Source organism: Elephantulus edwardii, unplaced genomic scaffold, assembly GCF_000299155.1.
Source record: "Elephantulus edwardii isolate Elephantulus edwardi_28Jun2011 unplaced genomic scaffold, EleEdw1.0 scaffold00017, whole genome shotgun sequence".
Taxonomy (NCBI): domain Eukaryota; kingdom Metazoa; phylum Chordata; class Mammalia; order Macroscelidea; family Macroscelididae; genus Elephantulus; species Elephantulus edwardii.
Window position 1 is genome coordinate 25,522,864 of NW_006399767.1, and position 23,260 is coordinate 25,546,123.

Sequence of the window (23,260 nt, forward strand, 5' to 3'; positions counted from 1 at the left end):
CTGAGATTCCCCATAGACTTCTCTGAGGAGAAACATGGCTTCTCGAAGCTAGGTTTCTGTATAGTGATGTCCTTGTATGAAGATCTTGTATTTCAATCAATCCAAAATATCATGACATCCAGAAATAGAACCCATGGTTCTTCTGTCACAACATAGGGATTATAACCTGTCAAAGATAAAAGGAAGGCTACTGTGCCTTGAAATTTGAAGTAAAGACCTTGGGGCAAATGAAAAGCTACTAAGGCTAACACCATTATGCTAGACCCATGTGGTCTCTGAGTGTCTCCACAGCCTGCTGGCTCTCAGATCCTGCTGTCTCCTCTGTGCTGTGTGCTGTGGTTTACAAGTCATAGCAGAGAAGTCTCAGATGGGAGATTAAACTGAGGATATGGTGTGAAGGAATAGATCTGCTCCTGTGTCTTAGAAACATCTAACTTCTTTTTTCTTTCCCAGGTCTCTCTAGACTTCAGCCAATAGGTAATATACTATAATGCTATTTTAGGATTAGGTTTAGTTTCCTATAATTAATAGAGAAAGCATAAGACAGGACACAAAAATAGCAGGAAAGACTTTAGATTCAGACTTCCGAACAGACAGTTTATGTCAAAGATTCAGTTACACTGAGTTAAGGCATTTCCTCGCCTTATTTACTACCACAGTAAGCCACCCACAGCCCCTCAATTAATAAACAAAAAATGTTATTGTTGTTGTTGAGTGTCATCAAATTGTAGGCGACTCATAATGACCCTATGAACGGAAGTCCTGAACACTTGTATAACTTTCATCATTTCTCCAAGTTCATAGAAGTTTCCGCAGGCAAGCTATTTTGGAAGTGGATGACACTCCTGCTTTTAAGCTTGTTCTAATCAAGGAGCTCCATCAAACACTGTCCACCATGGGTGACCATTATTGTATTTCACATATCAGTGTCACAATGTTTGACATCATAGTAACCACGAGTTACCTCTGTTAGGCAAATGGACAGACCAGTGCTATATCACTTAGAGGAATATTTGACCAAAAACAATTAAAACCAGCAACCCTCAGGCCCAAATGTCTTTTTAACTAGGAGGCCAAAAACAAACAATAGTAATAAACAATAGTAATAAAAATACCAGGGAAGTATAGGGCGCTATGGTGGTAAGGAATTGCACTGCCAATTCAAAAGTTACACGGTTCTAATCCACCAGTTGTTATGCAGGAATAAGATGGACAATCACTTCCAATACAATTTACTGCCTCTGAAAACCCACTGGAGGGTGAGCTATGCGGCAGGTACAGCTTAGCAAAAACAACTAGGGAAGTAGACTTGTTTGTTTGCTATGATGTGCCTTTAAGTTGGAACTGATTTTTAACTAACCCTCCAGGAAGTTTCCAAAGGCTGTAAATTGCGTGAAAGGAGATTTTTCCACCTTCATACACATAGTATCTAAGTTTTTATGATTTTGCAAATTTTTTTCTTCTCTTGCTTTGTTTTTCATCTCTGTTAATCTTTCAATACTGATTTAATCTGTATTTAAAGTGCTTTTTAAAATTTATAATTTTATGCCGTTATTCTCTTTTGTGGCTGAATTCTGTACTCAGAGTAATGTGTTCTGCTTTCATCAATGTCATGAAGTGTTTCACAATTTCTTGATCATTTTTTAGTGGTAGATAATACTCCATTGTGTAAATATGCCTCCATTTCTTTACCTATGTGAAACTAGCTTTTCATAATTAACATATACTGATGGTTAAATTTCAATCACTTTGTAGCATTTTAATTGCATCAATCCTCACATAATCTGAAGAAGTAAATTAGGATAATTCCTGTATAGATAAAATGAGAGCTCTGGTGGTCTATTGGATAAAACATTGTACTGTTTACCCAAAAGTGGCAGCTCTCTGGCAGTTCAAATCCACCAGTAGTTTTACAGGAGAAAGATGAGAAATCTCTGGTGTGATTTACAACCTTTGAAAACCCACTGGAGGGTCAGCAATGAGTTGGCTCCAACTCAACAGCAATGAATAATTAGGTCCCTCAGAATCATTTGTTCTAGAGTCATCACGTTGACATATTTGTAATTGTATTTGTGACATTTAATACTTCTTTGTGTGGGTATGCACTCTTTCCTTAGCAATTGCCATTGATGCATGGAAACTTTTTTCCAACTCTCTACTGTTATAAATAGTGCTGCAGTGAACATGGGTTTGAGTGGGTTCATTTGTTGATGTTTCTTTCTCTCTTGAGACGTGGTTGCTGTAACATGGAGCCTGAGAGAAGGAGGGGAGGAAGTTGCTTGTAGAATCAAGCTTGGAAATAACACTCTTCTATATCTTTGTCAGGTCTCTTGAGGTGAAGTGAAGATGGTAACACCCAAGGAAGTACCTTCTGTCCAACACTTGTGCAGCATAAAGGAATTTGTGCTTCACTCTCCATCTTCTGAAGTCACTTCGTCAGCATCAGGCTCCCCCACGTTCAGTGATCCTACAGAAGACAGCCTCCTGGGTGGGTTTCCTCAGCACCTGACCTTGGCGTGGAAGTCCTCATAATTGCTGAATGTTGTGCATTTGCACCCCACGCCCAGTTTCCCCAGTTTTGCCCATTCCTCACTCTGTTCGGTGCATCTGAATTCACCTTTGCTTACATTACTTTTATAAAAGCTTTCTTGAATAAACTTGGAGTGGAAATTATCTCTTTCCTATAGCTTAAAAAGAAGTAGAAATTAAAAAGGAGCGTTATTTTAGAATAATGATTCCAATTATATTGTAAAATGTTCCTTAGAAGCAAGAATGATGAAACTTCGTCTCCCACACCTGTGACATGTTATGAGGAGGGACCGGTCACTGCAGAAAGGTGTCATGCAAGGGGAAGAAGAGGTCCAGGGGGAAAAAAAACAGGAAAACTTTCAACAGGATGGATTGAGTGACACTATGGCTCTAACAGTGAGCTTAAGCCCAGCAGAGATCGTGAAAATGGAGCAGGAATGTGCAGGGTGTTCTTTGGTTGCTGGCTTGTTGGCTCCTAACAACAACAACAACATATTTCTGATTCTTGATCAGTTAGAAACCTGGGAAAATGTCCTTGTTTCCTTGTATGTTCTTTTTCTTGGGTTTTGTGTGTTCTATGATGAACATTAACTAGAAGTCCTACAGAGCCCCCAAATAGTGCTGGGTTTTTTTATACCTATGCATCATCTAAGACATGGACAGAGTTCTCTTTCCACCACAGGTTACAATAACTCTGCACCTTGTCCCATCCTGTGCTAGTCTCATTGTCTCCAACACACTTATACCAGTTACTGTGTCACTCCATCTCAACCAGGGTTTTCCTCTCCTTTGCCACCCCTCCATTATCCCAAGTGTGATATCCTTTTCTAAGGACCTGTACCTCCTGGCAACATGCCAAAGTTATGTGAGATAGAGCTTCAAAATCCTTGTATTCAGGGAGCATTGGTTTCACCCTCTCCACATATGTTCTTCTCTTGGCAGTCCATGGTATATTCAATATTCTTCTCCAGCACCACAACTCAAAGGCATCCATTCTTCTCTACTTTTTGTCCAACTCTCTGATGCATAACAAGTATTTACAAAGACCATGGTCTGGATTAGGCACACTTTAGTCTCCAGACTAACGTCATTGCTCTTCAGTACTTTGGTACAAATTTGCCCAATACAACTCGTCTTTTGAATTCCTGACTGCTGGTGCCAAACATTTTGATTGTACAACCTCGCAAGCTGAAATTGTTGAAATGATATCAAATTGAAATTATCTCAATCTCCATCCTCATAATGTTCTCAATCAGTACAGTGGTGAAAATCTTTGTTTTCTTGATGTTGAGCTTCAATCCATATTGGAGACTGCAGCTTTTGACCTTCTGAGGCGAACGTTTTTTGTTCTCCTTGGTTGTGTCATTTGCATAGCATAGTTTGTTGATGAATCTTCCTCCAATCCTGATACCACTTTCCTCCTCATAAAGTCCAGCCTCCCAAATGATCTGGTGATCAAAAAGTATTTTTAAAGAGGTATTTATAACTGTTGCAGACCGAAGGTCCCAAAGAATGGAATAATTTTATAATTATTAATAAAGAGACAAACAGCCAGGAATGTGATAGAGCAGAGAGCATAAAACAGGGGGCCAGGAGTTCTCCACTGAAGACCCCAAGTCATGTTTCTCTGTGTATTTATTGATAATCTGGGGAAGCAAATAACAAAAGGAATTCCTCGTAAATGAAGGCTCTATTTTTCTCTATTGTCAGCCTAATGCTCTAGCTCAGGAAGTATTTCCCAGGAAGTAACACTCTAGGAGGAGCCCTAGTTGTCTCCTGTCTGCAGGAAACAAACGGCTTATTTTCTGGGATCTGCCACAAGAGAAATCCTAACTTATAAATCTGCAATTCCTTCAATTCCTGAACGAGGATTTTCATAATAATATTTGGTATAAAGTTTGGCTTCCCATATATAACAGTCTATGTATGCTAATGCAGCATGCCACTTACTCTCTCTGAATATCTATTGAAGGGCCAGCTATGGATCAGCTCCAACTCAATAAATATAACCACAGTATTCATCATAGTAGCTCAAAAGTGTAACATTCAAATATCAGTCATCTAGATAGTGCATAAGGGTGCTCTGGTGGCTTAGCAGTAAGGAGTTGTACTGACAACCCAAAGGAATGTTATTCAAATCCACCAGCTGCTCCATAAGAGAAAGATATGCCCTCTTCTATGCAATTTAATAGCTCTCAACATTCTCTAGAGAATCAGCTATAAGTTAGTTCTCACTTGTTAGTAGATAAGAGCAATCTCACTTAATGCATACACAAAATGTACTGTATTAATGCAATAGAATACTAATAAGATGTGTGCGAAATAATGAGAAATAGTTAATAAAGACTCTAAGAGACAGGGTAGTAATACACATAGATCAACAAGGACTGTATGAAATATAGTATATATGAAAATGAAAGATTGTGTAAAAACAGTGTACATGAACAAAACACTATAAAATAAGGGGGGGAAAGTAGGAAAAAATGAAAAGATGTGGTGCATTGGGAAAATCTACTCTCAAGGACTTCCCCAAAGAGCTAAAGAACAAAGACATCCATTTAAGGAATAAGTTGTGCCTGAACCAAACCATGGTTCTTTCCATTTTCTCCTATAAATCTGAGAGTTGGATAATGAAAAGGATGACAGAGGAAGAATCAATGCCTTTAAATTGTGATGTTGAAGGAAAATATTGAACCAAGCAGCTCAATGGACAGAGGAGTCTGTCTTGGAGAAAGTGAAACCAGGGAGCTCTTTAAAAAGCAAGGGTGGTGAAACTTCAACTCACATACTTTGCACAGGTTATTAGGAGAGATCAGTCCTTGGTAAAAGATCTCATGCTGACAAAAGGGAGAAAGTCAGAGAAGAACCAGAAGTGCTACAGCAAGATAGATTGGGACAGTTCTATGACAACAGGCTCAGGGGTACCAGAGATGATGAGAATGCGACAAGACAAGGCAAGGTTCAGATGTTTTGTTCATAGAGAAGCTGTGAGTCACATTTGACTGGACAGCACCTAACAACAGCAACAACATTCAGCACGAACATAGATACAAAAATTCTCGACCAACTCCTAGCCAATCAAAACCAGAACCATATAAAAAATCATGAGCATGTTTTATTCTTCAACATTAGAAAAATGGTGAAAGAAGTTTCAACAATAGGAAATCCATCAGTGCAATCTATCACTTCATTAAAATGAAGGAAAGGAACCACGAGCTCATTTCACTGGAAGAAGAAAAGGCTTTTGACATAATTCAATACCTGTTTCTGACAAAAACATTCAACAAAATTGGAATAGAAGGAAAATGTCCAAGTATAATTAAAACAAATATACAAAACCAATGGACAATTTCCTCCCATGCAACTAACTGCCTCTGAAAACCCATCAGCGGGTCAGCTATGAGTTAGTTCTGACTCTATGGTAACACAACACATACGACATATACAAAATCAGCTTCCTTCCCAAAGGCATTCATCCTGTGAAGAGATTCACACACTAGTATTCCATATTGTATTGGAAATTTCAGTTAGCGTAATAAGGCAAGAAAGGGAAATAAAATCTAAAGAAGCAAAGGGGAGAAAAAGAAGCAAAGAGGAAATAAAACTCCCTCTATTTGCAGAAAACATCCTATTCAGAGAAAAATCCCAAAGACACAGAAAAAAATTACTGGGTCTAATTTAATTACTAAATTCATCAAAGTTACAAAGTAAAAAAACTGTTGTTGTTGATATGTGCTTCATAGTGACCCTATTGTACAATATCTCTGAACCCTGTCCTATCCTAAGCCAATCTCACTGTCCCTCACACACCTAATCACCTTTATCCCAGTCACTAAGGCAACCCATTTTATCCAGGATCATTCTCTCCTGTACTTCCAAACATAATGTCTTTCTCCAAGGACTGCTCCCTCCTGGTAGTGTGCCCAAAGTGTGTGAGAGAGAGTACAAGATTAGCACAAAAAAAAATCAGGCAGGTTCTCCCATGGTAACAAGAACTCTAAAAGGAAATGGTGAAATCAGTGCCTTTTGCAATAGCCAACAAATGATGACATCTTAGGACAAAATCTAACGATACAGAGATTAGTATGGCTCTGCACAAAGATGACAAGCAAATTTGAAAAATATGCCACGTCTTTAAAGGAAGAGGGTCAGAGAAAGAAAGGTTCACAATGACATGGATGAGGATGTCAGGGGATAGAGCAAGGCTCTACTGCATGGTTCACAGGGTCGCTATGACTCAGAGGGCACCTAACAACAGTATTCACATCCTGTGAGCGCTGATGTCCTCACAGGGCATCACAATTCCATAGGGAGTTTCACTGCTAATCCAAAGGCAGTTGTCTAACCTGTCTGGCACTTTGAACTCACCAATGATTCTGAAGGAGAGAGCTGGGCAATTTACTCCTGTGCATTCTATGGCCTCAGAAATGCACTAGATAAATTAGAAATCACTTTCCCAAAATAAAATCCAATTTTGTACCGTAGTATACAGTAAAGATGTATCTACATTGTCTTGATTTTTCTCATAAATGTTTTAGTTTAATAAACATCTCATGAGTTAAAAAAAAAAAAAACCCCAACACACAGTAGTGGGTCAGCTATGAGTTGATTTTTTAACTCTATGGAAATGAGTTTAAGAGTTTGTTTGGTTGTTTGGGGGGTTTTTTGCTATTGCAGTTGTTTTTTTCATTCCTGCTCTATCATCTTTAAAGGAGCTCTGGTGGTCTGTTGTTAAGTGCTGCCAAGTTGAGTGCAACTCATAGCCACCCTATGAACAAAAGATCTGAACCCTGTTCTATCCTTTGTCGTCCTCACACTTGCTGACACACAAGAGACCATTGCCGGAGTCACCATATTAGTCTACCTAGTTAAGGGTCTTCCTCTCCTTTGCCAACCCTCCACCTTTCCCAACATAATCTCCCTGTCCAAGCTCTTCCTAGCAACATGCCCAAAGTATGCGAGGAGAAGCCTCATCATTCCTACCTCCAAAGAGCACTCTGGCTGCTCCCTCTCCAAGACATATCTATTCATTCTCTTGGCCAGACTTGGGATGGTCAGTGCCTTTCTCCAACACCACAGCACAAAGTTGTCAATAATTTTTCTGTCATCCTTATTCATTGTCCAGCTCTCAGATGCATAGCAAGTGATTGGAAAGACTATGGCCTGACTCAGACACACCTAGTCTTCAAACTGATATCATTTCTCCTCAATAATTTGGAGAGGTCTCTAACTGTCTCTGGTGGCCTAGTGGAAAAGAATTGTGCTGTCAACACTAAGGCATACGATTCAAATCTGTCATCTGTTCTGTGGGAGAAAGATGGACAAGTTCCTCCCGTGTAATTCACTGCCTCTGAAAAACCCCTGGAGGGTAACCTATGGGTGAGTTCCTACACAACAACAGCATATCATCTTTGGGAGTTCTTTCAGCTATTCTCTTCACATTGTCACCTGGGCAATGCTCTCATCCATCTAGGAATGCTTGGCAGAAAACTCCTTGTCAATGTTCAGCACGTTTCTGATATCAGCTCCTTCTAATGTAAATTTTCAGCTGATAAAATTTCATTACATGTATTTTTTTCTGCTTATCAGTGATACAACAGGGTTTACATGATAGGTTGCATGCATCTCTGACTTACCCAATCTGCTCATTTTCATTTTTTTTTTTCATTTTGCTTTTCTTGTTCTTTCCCCTGGCTCAGGGGAAGACGATCACGGATCTCTTCGCTCTGTTATTTTATGGCACAATAACACACTCTAAACTGTCTTCCTCTTTTTATTGTGATCTGAGTGCAAACCTACAAAGCAAATTTTTTCATTTCACTATTCATACACTTTTTTTTGTAACATTAATTTCAAAACCCACCTACTCTTAGGGAGCTCTCGTGGTTTACTGGTAAGAAGCTGCACTCTAGTCCCAAAGACACATGGTTCAAATCCACAAGCTTCCCAGGGGGGAAAGGATGGACAATTTTCTTCTGTGCAATTTACTGCCTCTGAAAACCCACTGGAGGCACAGCTATGAGTTAGTTCTGACTCAAGGGCACACACCACCACCACCACCACTCTTGTGTTGACAGTACAATCCCTTACCAATGTTAGAATGTAACCACATTTATCAAATGAGATGTATTGTAAAGCTGTTAATTATTCTTTCACATCAATAGCAAATAACTTTGTCATTGTGGAAATATATTTCTGAAGTTTCTCCTTTAAAAAAGAAATTCCTGAGAGTTTGCTTGTGCCAGGGATTATCCAAAACATTAAGCACCTATATGGTGAATATGAACCATCAGAAAGACTTGGCCTTTGGGCCCCAGACCCTATCTTGATACATGAGTTTTGAAAGTTGTAGAAAAGTAACAATTTCAATACTATGTGTGTTTGTCTTGAGAAAGGAAAGGGATTGCTTAAATGAGAGCACATATTAACATTTTTGGAGAGAAGAGTGTGCTGGGGTGGATGGGTGGAAGTCCAGGGTCTCTGTAAATTTTCATTGGGATTAATTTTAAAAAATGATGAAAAAGAGAAAAAAAAAAGACATTGGGGGCATAGTCATAGGGTCACACAATTTGATGGGTGGAGGTGGGTAGATTAAGGAAATGGGAAAGATCAGGTGCGAAAAACAATGTATATGGAATTTGTATGTAAACCAGAAAAAAAGTTTCATAAAAAAAAAATCTCACTTCCATCACCCCTCAGGCAGTGAAATAACTGGATCCCAGAGCACCCATTATCATCGTACTAACAGGCTAGATAGTTTGTAATTCACTGGTCGCCCAGTTTTCCCACCTCACTTCCTCACTTTTATATTGATGCTTCCTGAACTTGCCTCCAAAATAAACCATGTGCATTTCAAAATCTTCCTGGGAAATTCAAACTAAGATACTAAAGAATGGAGTGGAATATAAAAAAATATATTGACAATGCCTCTCATATAGTAAAAAGTAAGTATTGTTTTATTTTTTTAAAAAGGGCATGATCTGTTGCTTGATCCTTCCTTTAGATTTAGATGCTTTCCCTGGGATTCAGCTCACAGAATTACAGAATCCTCTCTAACTCTCCCTGTCCCAATGGTAGAGCTGTTTCTATGACTTTAATCATGTGAATGCATCAAGATAGCAATCTAAGAGTTCCTCTTCCTTTCTTCCCACATCTCTTCATTACTTTCCCCTCATCTATCTATACTGTTGGATTTGATCTCAGAGTAAACAAGGTTTGTTACCTTATTCTATCAGTAAATTAGCGACTCGATGCACATAACAACAACAATACTGAAGGTTAAGTTATATATAACTGCATAGATAAGAAGGGAACACTGGTGGTATAATCACCAGGAGGCGGTGCTGCTAACCCAAAAGCTGTGCCCCTCTGGCCATTGGACTCCACCAGCAGCAGCTCTTTAGGAAAAAGATGTGCCATCAGCTCCCAAGTGACTTACAGCACTTATTACAGAAAGTAATAGAAGGTCTGTTAGGAGTTGGTTGTAACTCATTGTGACCCCACAGCAATGAGTTTACAGATGAGAAAGCTGAGGAAATGAAGAATTTAAAAATAACACCAGCAACCAAAAAAAACCTCTTTCAGGACCATACAGTAAGAGACAGAGCCTGAAAGAAAAAGAAGAGAGAGAGAGAGCGCGCCTAGTTTTTAACCCAGTTGCCCTGGCACTAAACATTGCACTTTTAATTAAACATTACATGCCTTGTAAAGATTTGTAAACATTCCAAAAGCTAATGAACTGATCTAATTCTTGAAAAAGTCACAATTTTATTCATGTCACTCACACCTAATGATCCTATGTTGTTCAAGGTCCATGAACTACTGACCTGCATGGCCCCACGCCAGCTCTGGGGGAGCCCTGTTCAAGACACGCTTTTGCACTTGAATAGAGACAGATACCCTGACAAACATGAGTTCCTTTGTTTTTCACTTACTGTCTCTGCCTTTTCTCTCCTAGTTGAGCCTAAGGACACTGTGTACCCTTCAAAGACTGAGCCCCTGCAACACTGCAGCCTCCTGGTGTGCTATGTGAATGGTTTCTATCCAGGACACATTGAAGTCAAATGGTTTGGAAGGGCCAGAAAGAGGAGGCTGGGGTTGTCTCCACAGGCCTGGTCAACAATGGAGACTGGACCTTCCAGATGCTGTTGATGCTTGAAGCCGTTCTTTAGAGTGGAGAGGTTTACTCCTCCCAAGTGGAGCACCTGAGCCTGGAGAGCCCTGTCACCGTGGGATGGAGTGAGCAGTCATTTCATCTCATCAATTCCTCAATCAAGAAGGGGGGCATATCCTTGAGGGCCAGGCCCTCCTCTTCCCACACTAGGTTTTTATTTGTTCCATACTCTCTTCTCCTTCATCTCAGGTCACAAAGGGTAGTTCTGTGATATTCTCCATAAAAACCTGGACCCTCTAGGGAGACATTTATACCTGACGGACAGAAAAGAGACTGTCTCTGTTTTGAATTGCCTAATGATAGCACAGGGAATTGTCAGTCTCTTGTCTCTGGGACTGGACTTATGCTTCCAGTGCTATTTATATGTCTTTTTAAATTTATTTATATAATATAGATGAGTGAGTGTGTGTGTGTGTGTGTGTGTGTGTGTGTGTGTGTGTGTATTTTATCAGGGACCTCTCCAGAGTCCTGAGAAGTAATGATGTCTGTCTAGAGACTAAGGTGTACCTGATCCAGTTTGTGATTGTCACAATTACTTGCTATGCATCAGAAACCTAGATAATGACAAGGATGATAGAAAAGAACTGATGCCTTTGACTTGTGGTGCTGGAGAAGAGTCTTGAACATACCATGGACCACAAAGAAAACAAATAGTTCTGTCCTGGAAAGAGTGAAATAAAGCTTCTCCTTCGAGATTAGGATTTTGAAGCTCCATTTTACATACTTTGAGCATGTGACAAGGAAAGATCAATCCTTGGAGATGGTCATCATGCTCAGAAAAATGTAGGCACAGCACAGGAGAGGAAGACCTCGCATGAAATGGATTGATAGAGTAACTAGGGAAATGCGGGTAGGTGTTTCCGAGTCAGAGAGACTGGCTCAAGACAGGGCAGGCTTCGGAGCTATTATACACAGGGTGCTACGCATCGCAGACAACTCAACGGCACATAACAACAACTGTATCTTTCTAAGCCTTTATGTATAAACTTTTCTTCTCTGGTGGCAAGAAGTTGTGCTACAATCCCAAAGGCCACCACCAGCTGAGCCACAGGAGAAGGATGAGTAATCGCCTCCCTTGCAATTAACTGCCTCTGAAAATCCTCCAGAAGGTCAGCTATGGGTCAGTTCCGACTCTATGGTACACAACAACAGCAACAACAAAACTTCATGTATTGTGTGGAAATGTGTGAAGTCAAAATTACTTTGGAAAATAGTCTGGCAGTTTCTTAAAAAGTTAAGTATAATCTGTCATATTTTTATGGCATTAAGCTGGTTCCTACTCAGAGCAACTAATATAAAACAAGTCAAAATGTTACCTGAGCCTGGGCCATCCTCATAATTGCTGCTGTGTTTTGACCCCATTGATGTAGACACTTTGTTAATCCATCTCACAGAAGTTCTTTTCCAATAAATCGCTAACAACTAAGTGTGAGCGGTCGATCCTAAAGTAAGTGAATTGATGGCTCACCATTCTTACTTCTTAGCAGCAATCAAGTTGTAGTTCATCCAAGACAAATTTGTTTGATCTTCTTGTGTTACTATATATTCACTATTCTCCTTAACATCTTATTTCAAATACATAATTTCTTCTGTCTTTTCTATTCACTTTCCAACTTTCTGTGACCATAGGGCAGTTAAAAATAGGCACACTTCAAAGTGACATGCTTTTCTAAATTTTTTTAAACACTTCCAAGAGTTATTGTACAGTGAATTTTTATAATACACTACGTGATTGAGTTCTTAACCACTCCTTGAATGGATATTGATTATGTATCCAGATAAAAGGAAGTCTTTGAAACTCTGATCTTTTTCTTATTATGATGTTGTCATATGTCCTTGCAATTCCACTATCTGGGGCTTATCCAAGGAAAATGAACATGTATATCTTCACAAAAATGTAGTTGTTAAGTGTCAGCAGTGGACCACCACTCATAGTAACCCTATTAACAACTGATCTAAACTTTGCCCTGTCCTGAGCCATGTTCACAGTCTCTGACATGCCCGCACTCATTGGTGCAGTCCTGCACCAGTTCACCTTGTTGAAGGCCTTATTCTCTTTTCTCTGACCCTCCAGCTTTCCCAGCATGACTTCTTTTTCTAAGGAAAGATATGCAACTACTGGCAGAAATATTTGTCATAGTATGCAAAACTAGAAACATTCAAATATCAATTAAGCAGTTATTGTGTAAGTTATTATGTATATGAAAGGTACTATGTCTTTGCAATGGAATGCTATTTAACAATTAAAAAGGAAAAATGCTGATAAGTAGTACAAAATTAATGAACTCCAAGATATTTTATTAACTTAAAAAAGAAAAATACAGGAGCAATGCTTTTGTAAATATCTATCTAACTTGGGAGAAATTGGGGAGCATTATGCTAAGTTAACTAACTCAGACCCATAAATACAAATATTGTATAAGACCATTATTTTAGAATGCACATTAGAAATCCGGGAGTAGAGTGGAAGAAGTGGGGTGAGGGTGGGCTGAGGAATGGTGTTAATCATAGGGTTGCACAATTTAATGGGTGGAGAGGAGGTGAAGGAAATAGGAAAGATCTGGTGTGAAAATCAATATATTCAAACTTTGTAAATAAAACAGCATCAAATAAAGAAGAAAAAAAAGCAAGAACTTTTTTTTAAAAAAAAGACACAAAAGATTATTTGTCTTGTGACTCTATTTGCATAAAGTTTAGAAAAGGTAAGTTTAACCAGAGACACAACTCAGATAGATGTACACATACTCATTTTATTGTGTCATTCTTGCAATAGTAAAGAGATGGAAGCAGCCTAACTTCCCATCAACAAATGAATGGGTAGACAAACTGTGGTACGTTCACACGGTGGAATATTATGCAGCATTGAAAAACCATGAACTTGTAAAACACTACACAACATGGGTGAGTCTGGAAGATATTATGCTGAGTAAAATATTTCAGTCACAAAAGGACAAATACTGAATAATACCACCATTATAAAATAGGACTGACATGGGAGGGGCAGGGTGGAGGGAGACCAGAAGAGTGTGTAGATAATGAACACTGCATTGAAACAGATGAAGGTAAGGCTGTGTGAAGGGAATGTATGATTATTATATGTGTGACAACTGACAATCTGAAACAAGAGGTGTGTTACAAAGTAGACTGGGTAGAAGGAGGGAAAGAGAGGGAGGAGAATGTGCAACAACGAATGAATCTTTCTGTAAACTTCTGTTAGAGTAACAATTTTTTAAAAAAATTCTTAAAAGATAAGTTTATAGACAGAAAACACATCTGTGGGTGTCCAGGGGTAAGGATGGGGATGTTACCGCACTGTAAATAAGAAGTTCTTTGGAGTGATGACTGTAGTATAAAACTGGATTGTGGTGACAATGGCATAAATTTATGAGCTTACATAAATCATAAGAGTTTGCACATGTAATAATTATATTTTGTGGTATATAAATAATAGCTCAAGAAATTTCTTATAATACTTTTAAACCCAAGACAATTTATGTGGTAGGAAGATATAAAAAGGAAAAATTAATATACTTGAAAGGAAATATATTTGAAAGAAATGTAAGTGTATTTACATTAAGAAAATGACAAAATTAAGAAATATGTAAACTTCAGGGAAACTTTTGTAACTGACAATGCAGATATAAGGATGTTCCCTATTGTCTATAATTGTCATCAGTCAATATATAAATGTACAAGAATCCAACAGAAAATGGGTGTAGAATGTATTTACAGAGAGACTATGCCAATAGATTCTAAACTATATGTTCAAGCTCATAAGAAGAAAAATACAAATACAAAGACAGACACAATGAACTATTTCTCCACAAATTGATAAATATATGTAAGAGTTATCTGGGTTTTTTAATCAAATATTTATCAGATTCTATGGAATTAGAATATCACTAATATCACATGAGTGTTCATAATGGCTATATTTATAGAAACCTCAAACTATAAATAACTAAAATTTTTTTGCATAGGTAAAGAGGTAAATAAAGTATGGTACAAACAGACTATGGGATACTACCAAATGCAGACACTTAGATCACAAGGGCACATTATCAAGTAGAAAAAAAGAAAAAGCTAATCTCAAAAGTTCACATATTGATTTCATATCTATAACATCCTCTAAATGACCAAATTATATATGCAGAGTACAATGGTGATAGAAGTAGTTAGTAGTGTGACGTGGGAGGTGGTTTGACCACAAAAGAGAAGCATGAGGGAGATTTCTGTGGTGGTATAATAGTTCTGCACTTGATTGTGATGCAAACTTCACAAGGAATAAAATTACATAGAACTATGAACACATAATGTACCAATGTCATTTTACTAAAGATTCATAAATTTTGCGATGGAGGTTCAAGAATAAAAAAAAATCATTCTGAATCTATGGCTTAGTAGATATCTCTGAAGTAAAATCCAAACTCTATAGTTTTCCAGATGAAGATTGAACCCCAGCAACTGGTTTGCGTGTAGATGTAATTAAAAATACCAAGATCTAATGAACTTGGATAATTTCCAAAGCTTATAAAATATACACTCAGTATTCGGTCATTATAGAGTTGAAGAAAACATATTCTCTCAGCTTCTGGGAAGAAATGAATCAGACACCGAAAAATCCACCTAAGATGTATCCAGTACTTTATTTTACTTAGAAAAGAATACATTTGGAGAAAACTCAAGCAATAATTGTACAGGAGGTACCATGTGGAATGTTCAGAAGGTTCCATAGCAGAGAAACGATTCTATTCCAGAGATAGTGGTCTATTCCCAAAGCAAAGCATGGTGGCAAATGATAGGACAAAACAGAAGGAAAATAGTTACAGAAAGGGACAACAGATAGATAAAGCCAATAGAAGCTAGCGTTTAGGGAAACTGGGATAAGGTATCATCATTCTGATGAATGTTAGGACTGGAAAGTGCTGAAGAATGGGTGTCTTCACTGAGGTGAACATTTGGAGTATTGCTGATTTTTAAAAAGTCCTTAAAAGCAGACATTTTCTCATTGATCTTCTCTCAAAAAAAAAAAAGGCCATAACCTGTAAAAGGATACACAAGGTTACCACAGAGCTTAAGATGAGTGTTTTGAGCTTTTTCTTTCAGATTCTCTTCCCTTCTCCCTTAATCTTTTGATCTGTAAAAGTCAGTTAATATCATCTGACCTCCAGTAAATGTAACTTTTCCAACATGAAGTGCTTTACCCTTTTCCCCAATTAAAAATCAAGAAACAGGCTAAGCTTTATCTTCTTTCAGAGTTTCCAACACCACTTCTCAGACTAGAGAAGATAAAACAAGCATTAGACTTCATGAGATTTCTATCTTAAAAAACTAATTTATGCTAAGACCAAAGGGATCAGTTCTGAAAAATGCCACCAAACTGACAGTCCTCTTTAAGAAACATAAGCCAGGGGGTGCCCAGATCTTGTTGTTAACTTTCTTAGATCACTGGAGTTGGTATTTTGATGTGAAACAATGGAATTTGACACTGGGGATAAATTCCAAGACTTAAATTGTAGCCTAGGTGAACATCTACGGAGAAGAACGAGGGGATTCTGACGTTTGGGAATTGCCAGGTGTCAGACTTTGTCCTAGGAAAGTAAATCAAGGACTGAAACTTGTCTATCCATTCCCTTAAATGAACCCCATGTCCTCTCCCCTATTTGGTTTCCCCCCGCCACCCCTGTCTCAGAAAAGTTCATCTATATCTTTCTAAGACCACATCAAACTCACCTCCACGTATGTGCCTTAGAGAGGCCCACGGCGTTCAACGGCATTGCCTTTGCGCGTGCCCTTGATAATCAAGATGGTACCAGCAATGATGCCCACCAGACCCACAATCAGGCCCAGAATGCACACCATATTCTCCTTTGTCTCTGGGTAGGGGGTTGGCAATTCATATTCTGGGGAAAAGTAGAAGAGAGTCCGGAGTAGTGAATAGTAGTAGAGACTGGAACTTGTTAACCAATCTAAGTTATTTAGTCAAGGGAGTAACTATTAATAGATTAGAGATGAGAAAGAGCCAGTGATGTCTTGAAGGAATTGCAGACAAGATATTAGGGGAAGCTGAGTAATGGCAGAAGATGAGGTGGATAGAATTTACCAAATGGTGCAAGGTTGGATACTCTGGGTACCAAGAGATCAGATGAGACCAGACACATGCATCATCAGAGGAAAGCATGAAACAAAGGAGATTGAAGGATGGTTCATACCCCAGTGTTTGATGATTGGCTTATCAAGACCCCAGTGATCCACCTGGCAGTCATAGACATCATCCCCTGAGGGCAGGAAGGGGAGATAGTAGAACTTGCGGAAAAGGTGGTCTTCTCTGGGCAGGAAGACTGTTTCTGAAACTCCTGTGGTGACAGGTACTGTATTTTTAAGCCATGTGACATTGAGCACTGGTGGGGAGAATTTGTCAATGAAACAGATGAGGACATTGGGCTGTCCAATTTCTAGAGGGTGGTTCAAAAGCACCGTCACTTCTGGAGGTTCTAGGGAAGAAAGACAGGACAGAAATGAGATTTCCATGCTCAAGTTTGCCTTGTTCTCTCCCCCACTGAACTAACTGTGATACAAACGTGCTAAAATTGCTATTGCAATTGTGCTCCAAGGACTCTGACATTGTCTCAGATACTTATTTCTGACACTCTCCCTTTGAAACCAATATTGAGGTACAAGATAGCCAAGAACATATTCTTGGGTCCCTGGTGGATTCAAACTTTGTGAGTGTCTGTGGATGGCAGAAGCAGTATAGGCAAATATAAAGGAAGAAACAAAAATATTTGGACTCTGGTTTCATAATTCTAGGCTTGCTTTATGACAACTTTGTTGAAGTTTTTATTTGCCACCAATTAAATTTCAACTCTTGATGATTCTGTGTAAACCTGTGAAAATCAGTCAACATAAGGGGACATAAAGAGCTGAAGTAGTTCTTTTAAAGCTACAGGTTAATGTCTCTAAAGCAGACACGAGAGGCAAGCAGTATAGAGGTACCATTGTCAACTGGTGTGTTGTTGGAGCGCTTCCTCATGATTTCCAGGTTGGCTTTGTCCACAGCAATATTGGCCAATGCACCTTGAGCCTCAAAGCTGGCAAAATGTGAAAATTCTTCAAGTCTCCAGACTGTCTCCTTCTTTTCCATATTCACATGGAAAATCTCATCACCGTCAAAGTCAAACATATACTCGCCTGACTGGCTAGGGTACTGATAGAACTCAGCCTGAATAATCACATGATCCTCTGAAAAGACAAGAAAAAGAGTTAGGGTGGGGATCAGCAGAAAGATATGAAGAAGACCCCAGGACATGAGACATAGACATGTGGACAAAAATAGTGAAGAGGGTAGAATCCAGTGAAATGGAGGAATGATGGACATTAGGGGTGAGTCTGCAAAGATGAGGCCTACATGAAGCTGAATAGTGCTGCAGAGGAGATAAAAGGAAGATGACCTCAGGAGGGTGGATTTTCCTGCTCTCTGGGTTCTATTATTATAAAACCATCACCTCAGAGCACTGTAAGATGCACTTTAAGGAGGATTATCACTGTGGAGTTTGTTTTTGTTATTACATGCCATTGAGGCAAATATGATTCATAGCAATCCTATGAACAACAGATCCGAACCCAGTCCTAGTCTTTGCCATCTTTAATATCTCTGACATACTTGAATTCATTGCTGCAGTCACTGAATCAATCCATCTCATTAACTGTCTTCCTCTCTTTTTGCTGACCTCCCCACCTTTCCTAGCATGATGTCCTTTTCCAAAGAACCTCCTCTTCTGCAAGCATGCCCAAAGTATGTGAGAAGAAAGAAGCTTTGCCAACTAAGGGTGCACTGTCTGGCTGCACCTTCTCCAAGACTCAGATGCATTTATATCAGCATGCTTGTGTTCCCTTTACCCTTTGTTTGCTCTTTGGTGATCTTCCTTTCTAGAGATCTTCAACACAATGCCTGTGTTGACAATCTATTGGCAGGATCCACATTAAAAACAAAACAAAAAACCCAAAAAACAAAAATCAACCAAATTCCAACCAATCAGTTGCCATCAAGTCAATTCCAACTTGTGGCAACCCTTTGTGTGTCATAATAAAACTGCACTTCACAGGGCTTTCCGGTGTGACCTGAGGAAACAGACTAGTGGCTGGCTGGGCCTTCTTCCAAGGTGCCTTTGGGAGAGCTACCACCACCATCAGCCCTTCAGATAGTAGTCAAGTGCTTAACCCAGGTGACATGCCCCAAAACAACTACTATATATTTAACTAAGAGTAACGCTAAGAAATTATTTTGTCCTATTTATTCCTCTCAATACCAAATGCCTTATTAGACTTAGTTATTGGGCTTTGAGGGCTACAGACTACAATCTGAGAGAAGGCTGAAGAGAACTCTAAAACAACTGGTGTAAAGAAATGTGCTGCATCCTACCTTGATGAATGACAACTGGGATTTTAAAAAACTGCTAGCAAGAAAACCTACTGATGGGGAACAAACGTTTGACAATACCATCTCAGACTCTTTTCTCACAACAGAAGGTTAGGATACTCCTGGGCCTCCACAAGAAAAAGTATAATAACCCAAATTTTCACAGAGGAAGATATTCAAATGGCCCACAGACATATAAAGAAATGCTCCAAATCACTGGCAATAAGACAGATGCAAATCAAAACCACAATGAAGTACCATCTCACTCCAATAAGAGTGGCAAAGTTGAACAAGGCAGCAAGTAATAAATGCTGGAGAGAATGTGGTGAGATAGGAACTCTTTTACATTGTTGATGGGTTTGTACAATGGTACAACCACTCTGGAAGGCAGTTTGGCGCTTCCTCAAAAAGCTGAACATAGAAATTCCATATGACCCAGCTATTCCATTGCTTGGAATATACCCCAAGAAAATGAGAACTGAGGCTCAAATGGAAACCTGTACACCAATGTTCATAGCAGCTTTTTTCACCATTGCAAGAAGATGGAAACAGCCCAAATATCCAACCACAAACAAATGGATTGAGAAGTTGTGGTACATTCATACAATGGAATATTATATGGCACATAAGAACATTTTGTAAATTACTACCTAACTCGGGAGGGACTGTAGAACATTATGCTGAGTGAACTAACTCAGTCCTACAAGGACAAATACTGTATAAAACCATTATTGTAGAATGAGTATGAGGATCCAAGGCAGTTTGGGGGGAGGGTGTTAATCATAGGGTTGCACAATTCGATGGGTGGGTGGGGTGGAGGAAATGGGAAGGGCCTCTTGTGAAAAACAATGTATTCAGACTTTGTAAATAAATCAGAGTAATGTAAATTTTTTTTTAATTTTATTATTTTGTGTGTGTACCATAAAATCAGATCTGACTGGTACAGGAGGAGATTGTCCCTCCTTCTCCAGCTGCGCATCTGGTAGATTCAAACCATGTACCTCTGGGATTGCAATGCAGCTTCTTGCCACTAGGCCACCAGAGCTCCTCAAGAGTAATATTAAAAAAAAAAAATTTTTTTTAAAAAAAAGATTGCTAGCAGTCACCTCAGGTAAATTATTGATTAATCTTTTCCTTTCTAGAGCAAAGAAGAAACAAAAAAGAAAAGGGGAGGGGAGAACCAAAGACTTAAAGAAATAATTGCTTTAAAGGACTAATGTATCACGTGGAACACAATCACCTCTAGGGAAAGACCAGAAGAATGACATGATGGCCCGCTTCCACAAAAGACACCCATAACGAAGCTCACAATAGACAATTCTATAAAAGCTGTGAGATAATATGTTGTTGTTATGTTATGTGCCGTCGAGTCGTTTGCGACTCATAGCGACCCGATGTACAACTGCCCTAAACCGTGCTCTATCCCGTGCCAATCTCATTGCCTCTGACACACCCATCCCGATTATCCCAGTCACTGAATCAATCCACCTCATAGAGGGTCTTCCCCTCCTGTGCTGTCCCTCTACTCTACCCAGCATCATGTCCCTCTCCAAAGACCTGTCTCTCCTTACAACATGTCCAAAGTATGTCAGACGAAGCCCCAGAATCCTTGCCTCCAAGGAGCAGCCTGGTTTAACCCTCTCTACGATGAATCTGTTTGTTTTCTTGGCAGTCCATGGTACGTTCAATACTCTTCTCCAGCACCACAGCTCAAAGGCGTCAATTCTCCTTCTATCCTCCCTAGTCATTGTCCTACTCTCTGATGCATAACAAGTGATTGCAAAAACCATGGCCTGTATCAGGCGCACCTTAGTCTCCAGAGAGACACCGTTACTCTTGAGTACTTTAGAGGGGTCCCTAACAGCAGACTTTCCCATTGCAATACGTTTTTTTTATTTCCTGGCTGCTGGTGCCAAGAGTATTGACTATGGAGCCGAGCAAACTGAAGCTGTGAACACTCTCAATCTCTTTGCCATCCATCCTGATGCTACCGATTGGTCCGGTGGTGAGAATTTTTGTCTTCTTGACATTGAGCCTCAGTCCATACTGAAGGCTGCAGTCCTTGACCCTCTGCAGTAAGTGCATGAGGTCCTCCTCAGTTTCCGTGCCTCCAGGTAACAAGCCCCAAGGCGGAGCCTAAACCGGTTGGGAGGAGCAAGGGAGAGACAGAGGGAGCCGCTGCGGCCGACAGAAGCGGGAGCCAGAAGCAGCACGGGCACAAGCCGAGACCAGGCAACACAGAGGACTCCCACAATAGCTTCTGACACAAGCTAAAATGTAGAGCAAAATTAAAATTCACAAAAAAGACCAGACTTGCTGATCTGATGGAGACTGGTGAAACTCGAGAGTATGGTTTTTAGTCCTTTAAATTTAGAGCTGAACTCACCCAGATAGCACCTTACTGCCAAACAGTAGGCAGGGCTATAAAGAAAAACAACCAGGAGGAACATGCTCCCCAGAATACTGAACTGTATGAGAACGATCGATCGGCCAAAAGAAAAACCAGAACAGAGAGGAAACCAGAGCAAAGGGAAACAGAGAAGCCAGGGTGGAGCGGGGAAGGGTGCTGCTGACACATAGAGGGAATTGCAAGCAATTTCATGAAATAATCCATATATATAAGGTGCTGGAAACTAATTAGCTGTAAACTTTCACCTAAACAAAAAATAAAGGTCAAAACAATGCAAAGTCTTCAATTTTACTAGTTTTTCAGAGAGAGAAAGTTAAGCTCTGATGAGCATCAGAAAGTAGTTTTCCATAAAGTTTGGCTTATATCAAAATCAGCAGTATGGACAATATATGACATAGCTTTGTTTTTACAAGCTAAATTTGACTGACTACATTTTGTGGTGAAAAAATTGCTCCAACTTGTAATTTATTACGATTATGCTTTTAGATTCAGTCCCACATACCTACTACACTGTTTTCTTTTACTCCAAATAATGTTCTACAAACATTGACAGTTCATTTCCCCAGTGACCTCCTGGCCTGTCTTTAACTTTGGTTTGTTCTCTCAGTACCTACCTTTGACAGCCCATGATTCCTGAGGGCCCATCAGGACAGCCAGGAAGAAAAATCCTAGCACCAGTCCTCCACTTAGAGCCATTGTCTTCATGGATGCTTACAGAGGAGTCAGCAGAGCTCAATAGTGAAGCTGTACAAATAGGAATAATGGAAAAGAGATCTGGGGGTATAATAGATTTGGGAACAGGTCAGTTGAGCTACAGCCAATCAGAAAAATATTTTGAGATGACACACCTGTTGCTAAGGAAAAGGCTCACATAAAGAGGCCAAGAAAGGAGATCTTTTCTAAGTTATTAAAGAAGTAAAATTCTTCATCAATCAAAAAAATAAGCAAACACACAAAATAAAGAACTAATAGTAAAGTTTTTTGCAATATTGGATAACCACGAATATATTCTTCCATTCAAAACTAAGCCCTGGAAAGGGATCTATCTGAGGCCTGTCATGAGGCAACATTAGCCAGTTTGTTTAAATAAAAGCAAAAGTAGTTTATTGAGGAGTAGAAACAATCTGGATCAGGTACATGTCGATTTCCATGAAGTGTAGATGGATAACAAAAAGGGGTACATCAGCACTGTTAGTTTTGAAGCTAAAGGTTAAAAAATTCATATTTGACTGAAATATCATCAGAGGTATTAAGGGTAGGATATCTAGAAGTGAGAATTTGTCAGGAATCCGTGAATAAGTGGAATTACATGATTAGCCAAAGGCACATGGCATTCAGTTTATGACAGTGTGGTCTCAGGGGAGCAACAAGACAGTTTTACCTGTTAGTAAAAATGCTTCCGTAATCATTTCTGTTACTGGGAGTCCATTGTAAAAATCTATCCAAAACACTGTATATCAAGACCCTTCAAGCACAGGTTAACACGTCTTGCATCTGTTTGACTATAATGAAAAAGGCTGTTTAAGAACACATTGTGATGTCCTACACCTGACAGATCTCAGAGAAAAGGAATATCACCTTTAGGCTATATACTCCATCTGTCATCAAAGTCAGGGAAACTGGTGTTAGAAAAGGTAGCTTTAAAACTCCAACATGATGCAACAATGAATGAATGGAAATCCAAAGTCTCTGTAAACGTTCACTAAAATTAATAATAAAAAATAAATAT

General features: G+C 39.3%; 1 protein-coding gene across 1 annotated transcript; it reads right to left on the reverse strand.

Moving 5' to 3' along the window:
* Window positions 1-16,450: 16,450 nt before the first annotated feature.
* On the reverse strand, window positions 16,451-22,227 carry LOC102843474 (mamu class II histocompatibility antigen, DR alpha chain-like). Its single transcript, XM_006882044.1, has 4 exons — window positions 22,146-22,227; window positions 17,699-17,944; window positions 16,915-17,196; window positions 16,451-16,605 (listed from the first exon to the last, which is right to left on the reverse strand). Exons 1-4 carry the CDS (start codon window positions 22,225-22,227, stop codon window positions 16,451-16,453), a joined length of 765 nt encoding a protein of 254 aa, XP_006882106.1.
* Between the last annotated feature and the right edge of the window lie 1,033 nt (window positions 22,228-23,260).

What these genes read in the sequence shown, in the direction of transcription:
- LOC102843474 (XM_006882044.1), bottom strand. Translation starts at nt 22,227, where the DNA reads ATGGCTCTAAGTGGAGGACTGGTGCTAGGATTTTTCTTCCTGGCTGTC. An exon ending in GGAATCATGGGCTGTCAAAG is followed by an intron (nt 17,945 to 22,145) that starts GTAGGTACTGAG and finishes TTGTCTTTTCAG; the next exon opens with AGGATCATGTGATTATTCAG. An exon ending in CAACACACCAGTTGACAATG is followed by an intron (nt 17,197 to 17,698) that starts GTACCTCTATAC and finishes TTTCTTCCCTAG; the next exon opens with AACCTCCAGAAGTGACGGTG.